The 16670-nt window shown below is 39.7% G+C and overlaps 3 protein-coding genes across 5 annotated transcripts in view; 2 read left to right on the top strand and 1 right to left on the bottom strand.

The window, feature by feature from the left end:
* Nucleotides 1-9592, bottom strand: part of LOC129831857 (protein FRA10AC1-like) — a 29902-nt gene extending 20310 nt beyond the window's left edge. Inside the window, exon 1 of one of the 2 annotated variants that reach the window (XM_055895411.1) lies at nt 9492-9592. In XM_055895411.1, coding sequence (XP_055751386.1) covers nt 9492-9507 — 16 coding nt within the window. In that variant the 5' untranslated portion in view covers nt 9508-9592. The remainder of the gene's footprint in view (nt 1-9491) is intronic. The other variant, XM_055895491.1, reaches the window with a different exon arrangement.
* Nucleotides 1969-7827, top strand: LOC129831671 (leucine-rich glioma-inactivated protein 1-like). Its single transcript, XM_055895074.1, has 8 exons — nt 1969-2866; nt 3127-3198; nt 3927-3998; nt 4100-4171; nt 5276-5347; nt 5503-5672; nt 6010-6174; nt 6385-7827. The coding sequence occupies exons 1-8, from the start codon at nt 2676-2678 to the stop codon at nt 7203-7205; spliced, it is 1635 nt and encodes a 544-aa protein (XP_055751049.1). The 5' UTR covers nt 1969-2675; the 3' UTR covers nt 7206-7827.
* On the top strand, nt 7949-12629 carry LOC129831744 (solute carrier family 35 member G1-like). 2 transcript variants are annotated; one of them, XM_055895202.1, is made up of 3 exons: nt 7949-8575; nt 9619-9790; nt 9890-12629. In XM_055895202.1, the coding sequence occupies exons 1-3, from the start codon at nt 8266-8268 to the stop codon at nt 10638-10640; spliced, it is 1233 nt and encodes a 410-aa protein (XP_055751177.1). In that variant the 5' UTR covers nt 7949-8265; the 3' UTR covers nt 10641-12629. The 2 variants fall into 2 exon arrangements, with proteins under 2 accessions (XP_055751177.1, XP_055751262.1); XM_055895287.1 differs by having other exon boundaries at nt 8004-8563.
* Nucleotides 12630-16670: the final 4041 nt, after the last annotated feature.

Below are 16670 nucleotides of genomic sequence, written 5' to 3'. Positions count from 1 at the left end.
CAAACGTTGTCTTGTCTCCTATGTCGCACACAATGGGTGCAGCTAGCCATGTAACATTGAAGCTAGCCGATGACTGTTGACTATGGCCAGATAGTTAGCTAGATATTGTGCTATGGATGAAACAAACGGATCGAGTATAAAGCAGACATTTGTTTCTGACCTAAGATAAAGTCGCGATTCAACTACCTTTACGAGTCTGTCCATATGTATCGCCATGCTCACGATTACCCTACTGTTTGTTTACATTAAGAAAGTCGCGTATGATGACGTATAAGAGAACGTTTATGGTTGGAGAGTAGAGCGTAGAGATTCTAGTGGCGTATTTTTGTAGGCACTAACTCTGCGATGGTTTGTTGGACAAAGGGTATGAGGAAAATTAATGTCGTTTTTGGATAAAAGGCGAAAATAAGGTCTGTGGTAAACAGGCTTAAGAGATCTTATACATGTTGTTCTATGAGAATCTTCATTAGCTAATGTCACATGTTGCGAATTTTGAAGAATTTATGTAATAATAAAAAACACATAAAGGCTTCATAATTCATAAAGCGCATGTTAACTGACTATCTCATAGAACAAAACATAAGATTTCCTAAGCCTGTGTTAACCTCAGACTTTATTTTAGGCATTTATTCTAAAACCCTGTTTTTTCCCCATTCATTTTCGTCGTAGGGATGGCTGAACGAACCAAAGGTAGGTAACTTATTTCCAGGTTTTAGAGCTACAAGCTGGCAAGCTCTATTTGTGATTCACACAAAAACAAAGGTGCATGAAAAGACCACACATTACTATATTTCTAACAGTAAACTGCCACAACCAATGATATACACTGAATGCACAATACATTAGGAATACATTCCTTTTTTGGAGTTGCACTCCCTTTTGCCCTCAGAACAGACTCAAGGTATCGGTGCATGGACTCCACAACGTGTCGAAACCGTCCCACAGGGATGTTGACTCAAATGATTTCCACAGTTGTGTCAAGTTGGCTGGATACACAAGTTCAAAGGCACTTCAATATGTTGTCTTGTCTATTCACCTTCTGAATGGCACACATACACAATCCACGTCTCAATTGTTTCAAAGCTTAAAAATCCTTCTTTAACATGTCTCCTCCCCTTCATCTACACTGATTTAAGTGGATTTAACAAGTGATGTTAATAAGGGTTCATAGCTTTCACCTGGATTCACTTAGTCAGTCTATGTCATGGAAAGAGCATGTGTTCTTAATGTTTGGCCACAACCAAAATTACAGGACCTCTCCAAATCAAATAATCTTTTCAACAAATCTATGGTTTGATTCCATTATCACATTTGTTGAGAAGCAAATACACACACAACATGCATCAGATATTCAGGTATTGATATGAATAATAAAAGCATAGATTTTTCTAGGAAAAAAAGAAGTGACAAATATAGACAATTCTAAATACAGTAGGCCCTTAGCCTATTTTGAACATGCACAAACAGAGAAATCAACCTTTTAATTATTTGTATTTTATGTAGGCATATGCAAATGTACTGTAAGGAAATGGGGTTTTGAAGTAACCATTAACCATATCTGCTATCCTGACTGTACTTATGTGGGCTTTCATAGTTTCCGTTATAGATTCCGTTATAGATTCCGTTATATCAAATGGGAACAATAGATCTCTTATTCTTCTGAATACTGTAATTGAACTCTTTGGAAAATGGTGGGATGGCAGGGGTGAACTTTTCCAGTCTTGAACAGAACTCCACTGTTATTTGAATTGGATGGGTTTGATCCCCCATTGAACTCAACAAAGACACAGCATTTGATTCAGTATGTTCGCTGAGAGAGCTAAAAAAGAAAAAAGAATTTGGTTGAGCACAGAAATGTAAGGCGACTTTTAGAGCCAGCTGGGAACAAACTGATTAAAATAATTATTTTATTTTAGGATAATATTATTATAGCTGCATCATATTACATATGCTATTATAATGTTTTTGTTATTATGATTTTGATTTGGTTTTTTATTATATTGTTATTAGCCTACATTGCTATAATTGGGCTTTTATTATGCTATTCCTATTACTATTATCAGCAGCAGCAGCAGCAATAGCAACATTATCAATGAGCGAGACGCAGGTGCTCTTCCAGCTTCCATAGACTCTTCTAATGAATAGGCCGTTCCGCATTAACCATTCAAGGATTTCGTGCGCGCATAAATAATAGTCTGCGTCTCTCAAAAAATAAACGCTGCTCTGAACGCGATCTCTCCAGGGACTTGAGGCTTTCATCTTTTCTTATCCGATCGAGCCAAATAGATACGTATTCAGACCTTCATAATAAAACATATAGAGATAGCCTAGTTCTTACAAATAAATAACACTATAAAAACTGTGTAGCCTACATTGGATCTATTTTCACTTTTGGAATTACAACGTATTTTGGAGGATTTTAATCTGTCCAAGGATCGGAGACCTTTGTTTTATCTTCCCTCTCCTGCATTTGTAAATACTGCGCCTTGCAGAACGAATCTTTTGGATTAGTGCCTGGTCATTGAGATACAAGCTGCATTCATCACTGCAAATTCATCGAAGCAAATACAGACATTCAAGATTTGGCATTGAAACATTTTAATTTTGGATTTTTCCTTGAGGTTCATGTTCAGAAATATTCGACGGACTGGTTGTCACCAGAGAGCAACACGAGGATGGGATATGCAAGCAAAACCCTGAAAGGATGCATGGTGTTGATTTGGATCGCCACGGTCCTGCTTTTATCGGAGACCAGAAGAGTGAAGCAACCTAGATGCCCCGCATCTTGTACGTGCACCAAAGATAATGCACTGTGTGAAAATATAAGATCGGTCCCTCACAGCTTTCCACCCGATGTCGTTTCATTGTAAGTGCTTTGAATTAAATATTGTTAGTTATTTAAATCATAATATTGGCAGTGGCATTAATATGGGGCTGTCGTATGATCAATCTTTCTTTGTCTAGTATTTTAAAGATGTTGAATAGAATAAAATAACAGCACAAGTAAAGCAGCAAATTGAAATTATATAGACCTACAATCAAATTAAATGGTTGATAATTTATCAATAATATGAATCTATGTTCTGATATATTGCCTCATTTCATTTGTACCATGTTTCTATGCAGATCTTTTGTCAAGTCTGGATTCACCGAAATCACTGGAGGAAGCTTCTTACACACGCCTGCTCTACAGCTTCTGTGAGTTTGACGTCGTTACTCAACGATTTTCCAAAATATCTACTAAAATGAGGGTCCATGTGCATCAACAAAGCACAGCCCTGTTCCCTCAGAGGAAGAAGAGCAGGCTTATGTCATAACAGACAGCACATGAACTGGGTGGGGGTGGGGGGGTCTTGGCTGCTGAGCTGAAATAAAAATGTCTCAATGAAATGAAACCACAATAAACTTCTCTCAGAGTACTCTTAACATTACAGTAAAGCTATTTTCTGAGGTACCACCCATTCCTCAACATGACTCAGTGTGAAAACCTACTTGCACATAATGTCCCTCATGTGAACAGATTATTCACAATTATCTATCACAAGACATTCGTTTCAGGAAAACATGTATCTTGGCATGGAGGTTTCCCTCTTAATGGTGCCAAATGAGTCAGAGTTTGTGGGAGATATTAATAATACTGTCTGAATAGGCTGTTCTATGACATGTTTTGTTGGGAATACATATGTTATTATTAGAGGCTTGTGAAACAGTTATTTTGGAAACTCAGATTAATAAAACAGTACAAGTGTGAACAGGAGGATTAGGATAAATGAAAATGAAGTGGTTCACATTTTTTAGCAGAGGGGTTGCTTGGAAACTCAACCACTGGGAAATATTTATATTCAAGTGTGAGTAAAAACGACAATGTGACAGACCAGTGGTAATAGAAATTATGGAATGTGAACTCTTTTCTATTTTCTTAACAGTCTATTCACTGCCAACACGTTTGACTCAATTGATGAGGATGCGTTCCTGGGACTACCGCATCTGGAGTACCTGTGAGTTGTACTCTCTCTAATGGATAAGATACTCAAAAAATGCATAATATGATGATTTAATCCTCAAAATATGTTGTCACATGTTATTACCTCATTCACAGGTTTATCGAAAACAACAAAATTGCTTCAATATCACCATATGCATTCCGGAGCCTAAAAGCACTGATACACCTGTAAGTATAAGAATGTCCTTTTTTACTTTCTTACAATCTAAACTCGTGGAAAATGTGTTAGAACAAGGGTCTTGTGTCATTTACATATTGTGGTTAACCATACTTGAAAACAGAAATAAAGTATTGTAACCAATATCCTTGCAGGCTTTTTGCTTCTGCCTAGGGTGCATACCATTATCAGCAACATGGTTGACTGAGGCCCCCATAGGTACATTCAAATATTAAGCAAATGGACCTCGGTGGTGTCCACTTTATCATTGTCAAAAGTGCATAGAATGCAAGTCCTATTCCAGTGATATTGAACAAGGTTAACCTCCCTCACTTCTGCCCACCCTTAGTGGCTTTGGCATAAAGTTGATCTTTATGGTTGTCAGGGATACACTATTTTGGCATAAAGCAGATGTTTCTGGTTGTCAGGGATACAGTATTTTCAACCTAACTTCCGTTTCCCCTGAAAAACATAAGTAGGGACTACGCTCAGGCGGCTTTCTACGACTGCTACGTTAGGTTACTTCTGCCAGATCAAGTTGCCAAAGGACACTCTGTGGTGGTCTAATATCACATGTAACCTTGGTGACCTCGCTGACCGTGAATATTTCCAGTTTTCACACCAGAATATTTGCATCAGGCACTCAAAAACCCTTGAAACCCAAATAATGTATATTGGCAAACATGTTACAAAAACATTGGTTTTACTTATGTGACCATCATCAGTATGCCTTGCCAACACTCTGAAAGGTATATACACTCATTTCTTTCCATAGAAAAAAAGACAGACATGAGTGGATATGTGTTTGCTGAATCATTGTTCTAACTTATATCCTTTCACTATTTTTTTTTGTAGATTGTATGAGTCCACTCTTAAATATCTAATTATAACCAAGAACGATATGACCTAGGGGGCAAAACTAAATATAATATCTGCTCTGTAACCTTACTCATACATCTGAAAAGGGCCTATCCAGTGACAGGGTGAAATATAATGCTGGGTTCCAAGAACGTCTCCTTTTGGAAGTCCGCCACAATATATTGTGTTGATTCAGGACATACTGTATTTTTCCTGTTGTGGTCTAAAATGAACATTGTTTTCCTCTTTTTTATTAGGAGCCTGGCCTATAATAACCTTGAGACATTACCCAAAGATGTTTTCAAGGGCATGGATGCTTTGGCTAAAGTGTGAGTCTATTTTTCTTCTTCACATAACCAGCGGCCTTATGGGTAACGTCAACATCTAAAGTGTACTTATGTTAAACAAACAAAGTGTGAGTATCTTTTCATTCAAAATATTCAGGTTTTGATTTATGCATACTTTGCTAACCTGTTTTTACCAGAGATCTGAGAGGGAACCACCTGGAATGTGACTGCAAACTAAAGTGGCTGGTGGAGTGGATGCGTACCACCAATGCAACGGTTGACCAGATCTCCTGCAGTGGGCCCCCGCTTTTCCAAGGGAAACTGATCAATGACCTTGTGCCCGGGTCATTTGACTGCATAACAGCAGGTGATTGGTGCAAATATTATTTCACACCTTGGAATGTTAATCTCCTTAACTACTGCTGCCTTGTGCAATTCAGCTCTGTGGCCATTTCAATTTAATGCAATAGACTCCAATAGTCTCAGACTCCAATAGACGCTAAGACTGTAAATGAATTACTAGTCAGGATAAAGTGAAAATGATAACACTAGTGATTAATTACACTGTAGAGTATGTACCTACAGTAGCCTACAGACTACTGAAACAGTCACCAAGGAAGAATTCCAGTAATGTTGCCTCCTCTGGTAGTGATGTAAATCAAAAAAAATGTTGTTTACATGAATACATCTGTTTTGTATTGCAGAGTTTGCCTCTTATCAGCCCCTGACGTTTGAATCCATTTCGGTGGAGTCCTTTACCTTTGGCATGGATCAGTTTGTTGTGTTTGCCCAGCCCTTCACTGGTACATGCAGCTTCCTGGAATGGGATCACGTTGAAACGGTTTTCCGAACCTATGACAGCGTTCAAAGTGAGCAATATGTGTTTTACAGTATATCACCAGATGACGAAATGATATGCCAAGTGTGAACTGTTATTGTAGTACTGTATCTGTCTTACCAAAAATACTATATATTTTGTAACCTAAAATCTATAGTTGTATGTTTGAAGTGTTTTTCTCACAAATATTTACTTTATATTCCTATGTTCTAATACTTCGTTTTTGGTCCTTGTTTTACAGGTACATCCACTGTGGTATGCAAACCCATGGTGATTGATAATCAGCTGTTCATCATTGTAGCCCAGCTCTTTGGTGGCTCTCACATTTACAAGCGGGACATCTCTGCCAACAAATTCATAAAAATCCAGGACATTGACATCCTGAAAATCAGGAAACCTAATGACATTGAGACTTTCCTTATAGATGGTGAGTCCTTCTTCGTGATCGCAGACAGCTCCAAGGCCGGTTCTACCACAGTGTACAAATGGAATGGCAATGGGTTCTACTCTCACCAGTCCCTCCATGCCTGGTACCGTGACACAGACGTGGAGTACCTGGAGATCTCTGGTAAGCCCCATCTGATCCTAGCAAGCAGTTCCCAGAGGCCTGTTGTCTACCAGTGGAGCAAGAGCCTGAAGAAGTTTGACCGGCGCACTGATATCCCCGAAATGGAGGACGTGTTTGCGGTCAAGCACTTTAAGGTGAAGAGTGAACTTTTCATCTGCCTGACACGTTTCATCGGGGACTCCAAGGTGATGAGGTGGGACGGTTCCATGTTCAAAGAGGTACAGACAATGCCTTCGCGAGGCTCCATGGTGTTCCAGCCCATCTCCATTGGCAACTGGCAGTACGCCATCCTCGGCAGCGACTACTCCCTGACGCAGGTGTATCAGTGGGACTTGAAGAGGGGCCAGTTTGTTTACTTCCAGGATCTAAACATCCAGGCACCAAGGGCATTCTCTCTGGTGTCCATTGACAACAGAGAGTTTCTGCTGGCCTCCAGCTTCAAAGGGAAAACTCAGATATACGAGCACCTCATGATTGACCTGAGTAATAATTAATTAATGGAAACAATTAAGGAGTGTGCAGTTGACAAGTGCAGTAGCACTGAACACTGTGGAGAGGATGACTATACTGGACCGCTATTTGCATGATATAGCCCACTAATAAGAAAGAATTCCTGATGAATGCCTTGCTAGAAACATCTACCGTGTCCCTCTCTTTCACAGCACTCTTTCTTCTTTTTTTCCTCGTAGACAAAGCAATTGTTGATGTACAGCAGCTAAGCCCTACACTACGGTAACTACGGTAATTCCTGTGCTATAAGATAAACTTAAGAGGTAAAGTAAACAAGAATTTTGCTTGTAAAGTACTCATTAACATTTAACTGACAATTTCCCAAATAAAATGTTTACGTTTTTACAATGATGAGTAAATTAATACAGCGTTTTGTATGTAGAGGGGACCACTCCAATCATGTTATATCTTTCATATGGAGCTATAGTTTTAGATTTTGAAATTACATTTTTAATTGAACCTAATCTAGGCCTAAGTCTGTGTAATTGCAATACTACAAAAACCACACATGTATTCTAATCTGTAGTAAGAGTGTGTTTTGTTTTAAATGTTGCTGTATTTTATGTATAGTAGACTAGTAATAAACCAATTTCATAAAAGCATAAATGAGTTGTCTTCAAGGCCTTGTTTAATAAACAACACAATTGCATTAGCCTACACATGATTTAAACATCTTGTCCCATGAAGTTAATCTAAAATTGCTATCATAATCATTCTATAATAACAACAACCTTTTTAGATAAGTATCCCAATAATGTCCAACATTTATTTCAGATTTTTAGAATGAGGTGAAGGTTGAACCCTTTCGTGAACTAGACATGAATTTAGGGTAACGTTTTGGTTGGCCAACTGGATTGCCTACCGGGAAGGAAATTTCGCTACCGGTATGTTGTTTGTTGGATAGCTGCCCCCCGTGGTTAAAGTAATCATTGCATGTTAATACAGTGGCCACCAAGGTTACATATTAAACCGGTGTGACACTCTCTCTCAGGCAGAGAAGGGTGTAAGCTACATCCAAGGCATGTTCACCTGTTGCATCTTACAATGGGGGATTTAACGGACAGTAATAGCATTGGTGACCGAGTTCTATCGGTCGTTCCTCGTAGAGAGGAGGACATCAAAGTTGTATTTCACAAAGTTGGCGATGACGACGACGATGAACACACTACTGAGAGAATCCATTTACAAAGTAATAGTCACGATGAGAGGGGCAATGATAAGGACGCAAGGACTAGAACAATGGAAAGCAGCGCGATGCAAAGATTCTGTCCTCTCATATATTGTAGAATTGGCGGCGGCGGGGATCCCATCTCAACGGACGCAGGAGACACAGTTGCCAAAGGTAGCCTTCACGGTAAAGTTAGAGAGAATGTATATCATTTCGCTATTTTAAGAGATATACTAACGCAACCACGTGTTTGTTGTGTATTAATGCAGTCCGTTAAATGACTGGATCGGCTTCCATCTAGTTGAAGTGATGAACTTTAGGATAGATGGGGTAATGAAAAGCATTGGCGTAGCCAATGGTGACCTCCGTAGCAGCAAGTTATGTAACTGACGTAATCGCTGTTCTCTAACTACGGAATTACTTTACTGATAATCATACACATTGCCGCCAATGCGATTTCATTTTAAACTAGCTAATAATAGCCAATATATTGCAAAATTGTGGCCGCGTCACCTCTCACTTTCATCAGACTGATTATTAATTATTGAACGTAATCCGGTTGAACATTTTCATCATCTTTAAAGGGGATGACGAGGCATTTTCCCACCAGTTACAATTATATGTAGCTCTAACTTCTTAAAAGGTTTTCCCAATTTTTACAACAGAAAACACTTAGTAATTTATTAGGGTTTTTTTCAACATTGGCTCCTTATTTGTAATTTTGGGATGATTACAAAATTGGAAAGAATGAGCACCTATCCGACAGGTTGTGAATCAAACTCACAAAGAAGTCTCTAACAATGGTGTCGTCTGTTCTCAGATGACTAACACTCTTCTGCATCCTACCACACTGTTTCCCATGTGTTCCTCTCGCCAGTTAGAGGACATGGGTTCATTGCACTCTTTTTATGTCGGGAATAAACATTAGCAATCAGTGGGTACAGTGTGTGACAGGCCAATTATCAGGTTTATGTAGTAATATTCAATACCTGTAATCCCCCTGCAGCTTTTAAAACTTGTCAAAAGGTTGTCTGTAACTGTAAACCTTAGCAGGGATTCCCTTCAACAAAAGGGCTTTTAATATCACATTTGAATACTGTACCTTTTCCTCCTCCCATTTTGCCATTCCAGACAAACACATATTAAATTCCGTCTTAGTAGTAGGTTAATGTTCAGTTCCAGTCAAGCTATTTTAACCAGTTAATGTGTCCTCCTCCCTCTGTCCTCAGAGAAAAAGCATTGTCCAGGACTGGGCCTGTTCTATGGCCTGCTGGCAACAGTGTTCTTCTCCGTTATAGCTCTTCTGGTGAAGACAATCGATGGAGTCCATGCTGTAGAAATCAGTGCCATTCGCTGCTTCTTCCAGATGCTGTTTGTGATGCCTATGCTTATCTATCACAAGTACGTTATTACAAAACTGTATTTATCTGTATTGAGCAACTTGACCCCTTGACCCCTGATATTTACATACAAATATTTCACAATTTCCTGTTTTTTTAGGACTGGCTTCCTTGGACCAAGAGACAAGCGGATCTATTTGGTGATGAGAGGATTCTTGGGTTCTAATGCCATGATCCTATTGTTCTATGCAGTTCAGCAGATGCCCCTGGCTGATGCAACAGTCATCATGTTCAGCAACCCAGTGTTCACTGCCTTGCTAGCCTGGATCTTCCTCAAAGAGAAATGCACAATCTGGGACTGTGTCTTCACTGTGTTCACACTGGCTGGTGTCATAATGATAGCCAGGCCTCCCTTCATATTTGGTGCTCGTATAGAGGAAATAGAGGGAGACTACACCAATCATCTCAAGGGGACTATTGCAGCCTTTGGTGGAGCGATGGGAGCAGCCTGCACTTTCGTAATACTCAGGAAAATGGGCAAAAGTGTCCACTACTATCTGTCCGTGTGGTACTATGCTGTCATTGGTTTCATTGAGTGTTTCATCACTTTGTTTATACTTGGTGAATGGACCATTCCATTTTGTGGGAGAGACAGATGGATCCTTATGCTGATAGCGATCCTGGGCATCGCTGGCCAAACGTTCCTCACCAAAGCACTCCAGATCGAGAAGGCCGGCCCTGTGGCCTTGATGAGGACCGTCGACGTGGTCCTAGCTTTTATTTTCCAGTTCATTTTTTTCAACCGAAAGCCCACCATGTGGAGTCTCGGTGGGGCATGTTGTGTGGTCGTCAGTACTTGTGGTGTGGCGCTAAAGAAGTGGTACAGCAACACACACCCAAGAAAGAGCTAAGAACCACACACTACACAAATAAATTACTTTTTTGCAAGGAATAAATTAAAGTTTATCAGTTAATATGTTAATGTTCAGCAGACGAGTGAAAACCAAAAAAAAAAAACCCACAGAAAACCAAAGAAGCAACATTACATCCAAATGTTACTGTAAGGGTTTGAACACAAAACTGGACACATTTCAGTATTTACATCTACATACTGTACTTAGAAAATAGGGTTTCTCAAAGGTGCTTTGGTAAGGATGTATGTCAAACCATAATGACTCAAAGAACACTTAAATGGTTCTTTGTATTTCAGAAAAGGATTCTTTCATCTTTTAGTGATAATTAAAATGTAGCGGTGGCAGCTCATTCAAATATTTTGTGGCGTGGTTTGCACACAGATCCTTTTGTGCAACCGTGAGTGAGTGTCATTCCACTAATATGTTGTGTTGTGTCATTAAAAATGACTCGGGCCAGTAATGGTCTCTTGTTAAAGAAGACTCACATAAAGCCTTGTGTCAATTGAGAACTGTTGACTGAATCTCAATTCTCTCCTCAGAGACCCCCAGTCGTTCCAGAGCTAGCACATCTGATTCAACTTGTGAATTAACATAGTAATAACACCATCATTTTAACAATATAATATGGCTAACCCTATAAGAAGGGTGTTATATATAGCACCAAAAAAGGTTGTAACCTTTTTTTATTGGATATTTGTATAACCTTAAAAAATTGTTCTATATAGCACCAAAAATGTGGTTACAACCGAATAACACTGGTAGTGGCACAATATAGAACACATTTTTTTGTCTGTACTGAGTTCATCAGTACCATGCCAGTACAGTATAGGCTGTCATTGTAAAATAATTATTTGTTCTGAACTGACTTGCCTAGTTAAATAAAGGTAATATATATAATTCATTTTTTTATCAGCAGCATCTTATTGTATTTTAAAATGGGCTGATATCCTTTATTTTAATATACTGCTGGTCAGAATCGGTTTGTTGTGGACATTTCGAAAGTGACAGGGTGATTTGTTTTAATTTTTTCCCGCAAATATGTTTAAAAGATTGCTTTGTGCAATGTGTCACTGAGATTGCTGGATAGCAATAATATTCTGTTGACCCAACGGGTCAGCAGGATAATCAGATGACTTTATGCATACCTTACGTTTCTCCTGCCTAGTTAAATAGTAGAATTTGATGGAAACGTGATATTTACAGTACAAATAGCTTTATGATAGTATACCACAGAAAACAACTCGTTGCCTTCCATTTAAAACGTTTACTAGTCATTTAGAACTAAGCACTTGAGTTTGCACATTTTTGTAACATGCAGTATCAGTTATGATGCTTTGTATAAGTTGTATACTCCTAGTTCTCTCAGGGTTTCTATGCTGTTTTATAGTATTTCTTAATGTATCAATAGAAATAAATAGATATTTATGCTTTATCAAAATCACTTTCTCCGACTGATTGAAAGTTTTTGACTTGAATTTGTTCTTGTTTGTCAAATATATTGATGTAGTGAAAATGCTTCTTAACTTTTTTGTGTTCAATCATTTTCAGGTAGGTTTACATAAGTTGGTCATAACGAAAGTATGAACAATTTAAATGAACCATTTCATTCTTACATTTAATTCAGAGCCTGTTTATATGACATCATACATTGTTTCTAGAACTTCAAGTGACTTATTTTACAATATGTTGTGTTCAATTAAGGTGGACACAGTATATCTGAACCTTTGTCTAGTTCATGTTTGATTTTATTTAACGGATACTGATTTGATTGATGAAACTGTAATGTTGGATGCACTCGCACAAAGAAGAGCATAAAATATTTGAGTTACTACCTTCATGCCTTACTAAATCCTTTCTCATCTATGTAATTATTATATTACAGTATTTCTATGACTATTTCAGATTTTTTATTAGAAATAAGGATTATTCTAAATGTTGTATATTTGTCATATTTTTTATTCTAAAATAAATTGCATATACATTTCACATATTTGTCTTGATATCTCAAACTAAGGAAGTTTGATGTTTTCCATGTATTCATACATTCACATGTGTGCAATCCCTGCTGTGATCCACCAGAAGATCTGACCCAATGATTTTGTTCCAGCCTGGCTAGACAAAATCATCCATTATGAACACTATAGCTTTTCTCAAAACACTGAGTCAGAGCCTTTTACCTCTAAGGGTATTGAATTCATTGAATAACAAAGCTTGTGTACTGTTGTTTTGTTTCGTGCTGTACATGGGACAGATGGCTTCATAATTATATATATATATATATACCAGATATACACAGAATATAAAAAACATTATGAACACCTGCCCTAATAGTGCAACTCCATATTAGGAAGGTGTAATTCATGTTTGGTATACTCAGTGTATATTATTTTGTGTACCCCGTGTATAACATTTGTAGCCAGCAGAGGGCAGAACAAACTTCAAAATCATCCAATGTGTTCAGACAGGATGGAACAATGATGTACACTATATATACACACAAGTATGTGGACACCCCTTCAAATGAGTGGATACGACTATGTCAGCCACACCTTTTGCTGACAGGCGTATAAAATCGAGCACACAGCCATGCGATCTCCATAGACAAACATTGGCTGTAGAATTGCCTTACTGAAGAGCTCAGTGACTTTCAACGTGGCACTGTCATAGGATGCCAACTTTCCAACAAGTCAATTCGTCAAATTTCTGCCCTGCTAGAGCTGCCCCGGTCAACTGCAAGTACTGTTGTGTAGTGGAAACATCTAGGAGCAACAATGGCACACAAGCTCACAGAACGGGACCGCAGAGTGCTGAAGTGCGTAGCGCACAGTACAGAGTCAATGTGCGGGGTCACCGGTGTTGAGGTAATAGCTGTTCAGGAGTCTTATGGGTTGGGGGTAGAAGCTGTTTAGGAGCCTCTTGGGCCTAGACTTGGAGCTCCGGTACCACTTGCCGTGCCTTAGCAGAGAGAACAGTCTATGACAAGGGTGGCTGGAGACTTTGACAATTTTTTGGGCCTTCCTCTGACACCGCCTGGTATAGAGGTCCTGGAAGGCAGGAAGCTTGGCCCCGGTGATGTACTGGGCCGTACGCACTACCCTCTGTAGTGCCTTGCGGAGACTGAGAAGTTGCCATACCAGGCAGTGATGCAACCCGTCAGGATGCTCTCGATGGTGCAGCTGAAAAACCTTTTGAGGATCTGAAGACCCATGCCAAATCGAGCCCACAGCCATGCAATCTCCATAGCCAAGAGTTCCAGTGTTTGACATCCATAGCCAGCTAGCTAACATAGCATCCCTCTCTATTTCAGCCGGGTGTCTGAGTAGGCTAAACCAGCTAGCTGTACTTGATTGCTAAGTAAGTGAAAGTGAGAAGAAGAAGAAAAAAAAAATATATATATATATATATATATATATATTGCTAGCTCTCTCTCTCTCTTGCTTGTTCATTTTGAAGAAATTAATTTATTCAAAACTGTTCAACTATTGTCTTTCTCTTTGAGTCAACTACTCACCACATGTTATGCACTGCATTGCTAGCTAGCTGTAGCGTATGCTTTCAGTTCTAGATTAATTCGCTGATCCTTTGATTGGGTGGACAGCATGCCACTTCATGCTGCAAGATTTCTGATAGGTTTAAGGATGTCTTCCGGAAGTTGTCATATTTACTGTGGAAGTCTATGGAAGGGGGAGGGGGGGAGGGGGGGGGGGACGACCATGAGCCTCCTAGGTTTTGTACTGAAGTCAATGTACCCAGAGGAGGACGGAAACTAGCTGTCCTCCGGCTACACCATGGTGCTACCCTACAGAGTGCTGCTGAGGCTACTGTAGACCTTCATTGCAAAACAGTGTGTTTTAATCAATTATTTAGTGACATGTGAACATATTTAGTATTATTTTATCTATAAAGGATCACTTTGTTTCACTATACATGAAATTCACTGAGGAGGATAGTCCTCCCCTTCCTCTGAGGAGGAGCCTCCACTGTAAATGGGCAGATACCACTTAAATGTATAGACTGGTACAAAACATGGTGCACAATGGCAAAGTGATCTCTGTGGTGAAATATCTTTCATGATATTTCCTGTCCCTCTTGTGGCAAAATAAACTGTGGACATAAATTATGAAAGCCCCATAAAGTCTTGCATATAGTCAACTGACTGAATATCCTGTACTTTGTTTAATGATAATATTTTAATGTGTATCTGACTCATGTTGCAGTTTAAAAATAAATAGTAAAGAATCAAGTTTTATTGATGAACTAAAGTGCACAGATTGGTTGCAATTAAATCAGTAGAATTTCATGTTTCAATTTGATTGGGAGTGGAGGGCTTGCACTGCACATTCCTCCTGAATGGCATACAAGTTCCCATCAGAGGAGAATAAAGGAGATAAACAATTATTTTATTATTAATATATCATGAATAAACTATCACATTTTCCAGGTTTAACAGAAATACATTTGAAAACTAGCAGCAGGTAGAGTGTGTAGCTGGATGAAGAAAAATTACAAATTAATCAATTTTAGAATAAGGCTGTAGCGTAACAAAATGTGGAAAAAGTCAAGGGGTCTGAATACTATCTGAATGCACCGTATACCACTCCCCTCTCACATTTAAGTAATTTAGCAGATGCTCATAGAGTTAGTGCATGGCAAGACAACCATATATCAGTCATAGTAAGTACCTTTTTCCTCAAAAAAGACATTACATTTACATTTTAGTCAATGCTATTATCCAGAGCAACTTACAGTAGTGACTGCATACATTTTCATACTGGTCCCCTGTGGCAATCAAACCCACAACCCTGGTGTTGCAAGCACCATGCTCTACCAACTGAGCCACCTATGTTGTGAAATGTAATCACAGGTGACACACCTCACAAGTCAGCAAACCAGAAGGTCTGAACACACTGCCAGAAAGATGACACTCCTTTTACTGACAAATAAAATGTCTCACAGGCAGCGATGCATGTTGCTACCTGGGTATTAGAATGGGGGAATGAGAAATGTAGTTGAGCGTCATCCACATAGCAAGGACTAGAGCGACCATGAAACTATATGACAAAGCCAAGTAATTTGGTGTCTAGAGAAAAGAGGGGAGGGCCTAGAGCCGAGCCCTCGTGGCGGGGGGGAGCACAGAGTCTAGAACCCAGTCCTCTCCTTGCCACCTGGTAGGAGAGACCTGCCTGTTAGGATGCAATTCATGAGTGCAGAGCCTGAGACACCCAGCCCTGAGAGGGTGGAGAGGAGGATCTGATAGAGCCTGAGACACCCAGCCCAGAGAGGGTGGAGAGGAGGATCTGATGGTTCTAGGAGAATGAGAACAGTGAATTAATCAGCTTTGGCAGAGCGGAGAGCGTCCGTGACAAAGTAGAGCAGTTTCAGTCTCAGGGACACCGGTCTGTAGTCTGACAGGGGTTGAGTTGGTTTCTTAAGAGGAGCACCTCAGACCATCTTCAATTCAGAGGGGACTCAGCCAGGGTTGATAGAGTTGATGAGGGAAGTGAGGAATGGGAGAAGGTCTCCGGAGATAGTCTGGAGAAGGGAAGAGGGGATGGGGTCGAGTGGGCAGGTTGTCGGGCGGCTGGACATTAGTCAAAGGATTTCATATTGAGAGAGGGGAGAAAGAGGTCAGGCGTAGGGTAGTTCTGTGTAAGTGGGCTGAGTGAACGAGGAACTGATGTCGTCAACCTTTTTTTCAAAGTGGTTAACAAAGTTGTCTTCAGAGGGAGCAGGTGGAGGATTACGCAGGGAGGAGAAGGTGGAAAATAGTTTCCCAGGGTTGGAGGCAGAGGCATAGAATTGAATGATAGAAAGCAGCTTTAGCAGGAGATACTGAAGAGAAGGTAGAGAGGAGGGAGTGGAAGGATGATAGGTCCTCCAGAAGTTTAGTTTTCCTCTATTTTTCAGCCCTGTTCTGTGAGCATGCAGTGAGTCACTCAGCCAAAGAGCAGGAGGGGAGGGTTGAGTGGGCCCGGGAGGAAAGGGGACAGTGGGAGTCAATGTGGCAGAAAGGGAGGAGAGTAGGGT

The sequence above is a fragment of the Salvelinus fontinalis genome, chromosome 1, assembly GCF_029448725.1.
Source record: "Salvelinus fontinalis isolate EN_2023a chromosome 1, ASM2944872v1, whole genome shotgun sequence".
Taxonomy (NCBI): domain Eukaryota; kingdom Metazoa; phylum Chordata; class Actinopteri; order Salmoniformes; family Salmonidae; genus Salvelinus; species Salvelinus fontinalis.
The sequence above is the reverse complement of the archived record's forward strand: the minus strand, read 5'-3'. Positions and strand labels throughout refer to the sequence as shown.

Bases quoted from the DNA above. Each gene is read 5' to 3' on its own strand.
- LOC129831671 (XM_055895074.1), top strand. From the start codon at position 2,676: ATGGGATATGCAAGCAAAACCCTGAAAGGATGCATGGTGTTGATTTGG. The intron at 2,867-3,126 runs GTAAGTGCTTTG...GTTTCTATGCAG, and splicing joins CCACCCGATGTCGTTTCATT to ATCTTTTGTCAAGTCTGGAT. The intron at 3,199-3,926 runs GTGAGTTTGACG...TTTTCTTAACAG, and splicing joins ACGCCTGCTCTACAGCTTCT to TCTATTCACTGCCAACACGT.
- LOC129831744 (XM_055895202.1), top strand. From the start codon at position 8,266: ATGGGGGATTTAACGGACAGTAATAGCATTGGTGACCGAGTTCTATCG. The intron at 8,576-9,618 runs GTAAAGTTAGAG...CTCTGTCCTCAG, and splicing joins TGCCAAAGGTAGCCTTCACG to AGAAAAAGCATTGTCCAGGA. The intron at 9,791-9,889 runs GTACGTTATTAC...CTGTTTTTTTAG, and splicing joins CCTATGCTTATCTATCACAA to GACTGGCTTCCTTGGACCAA.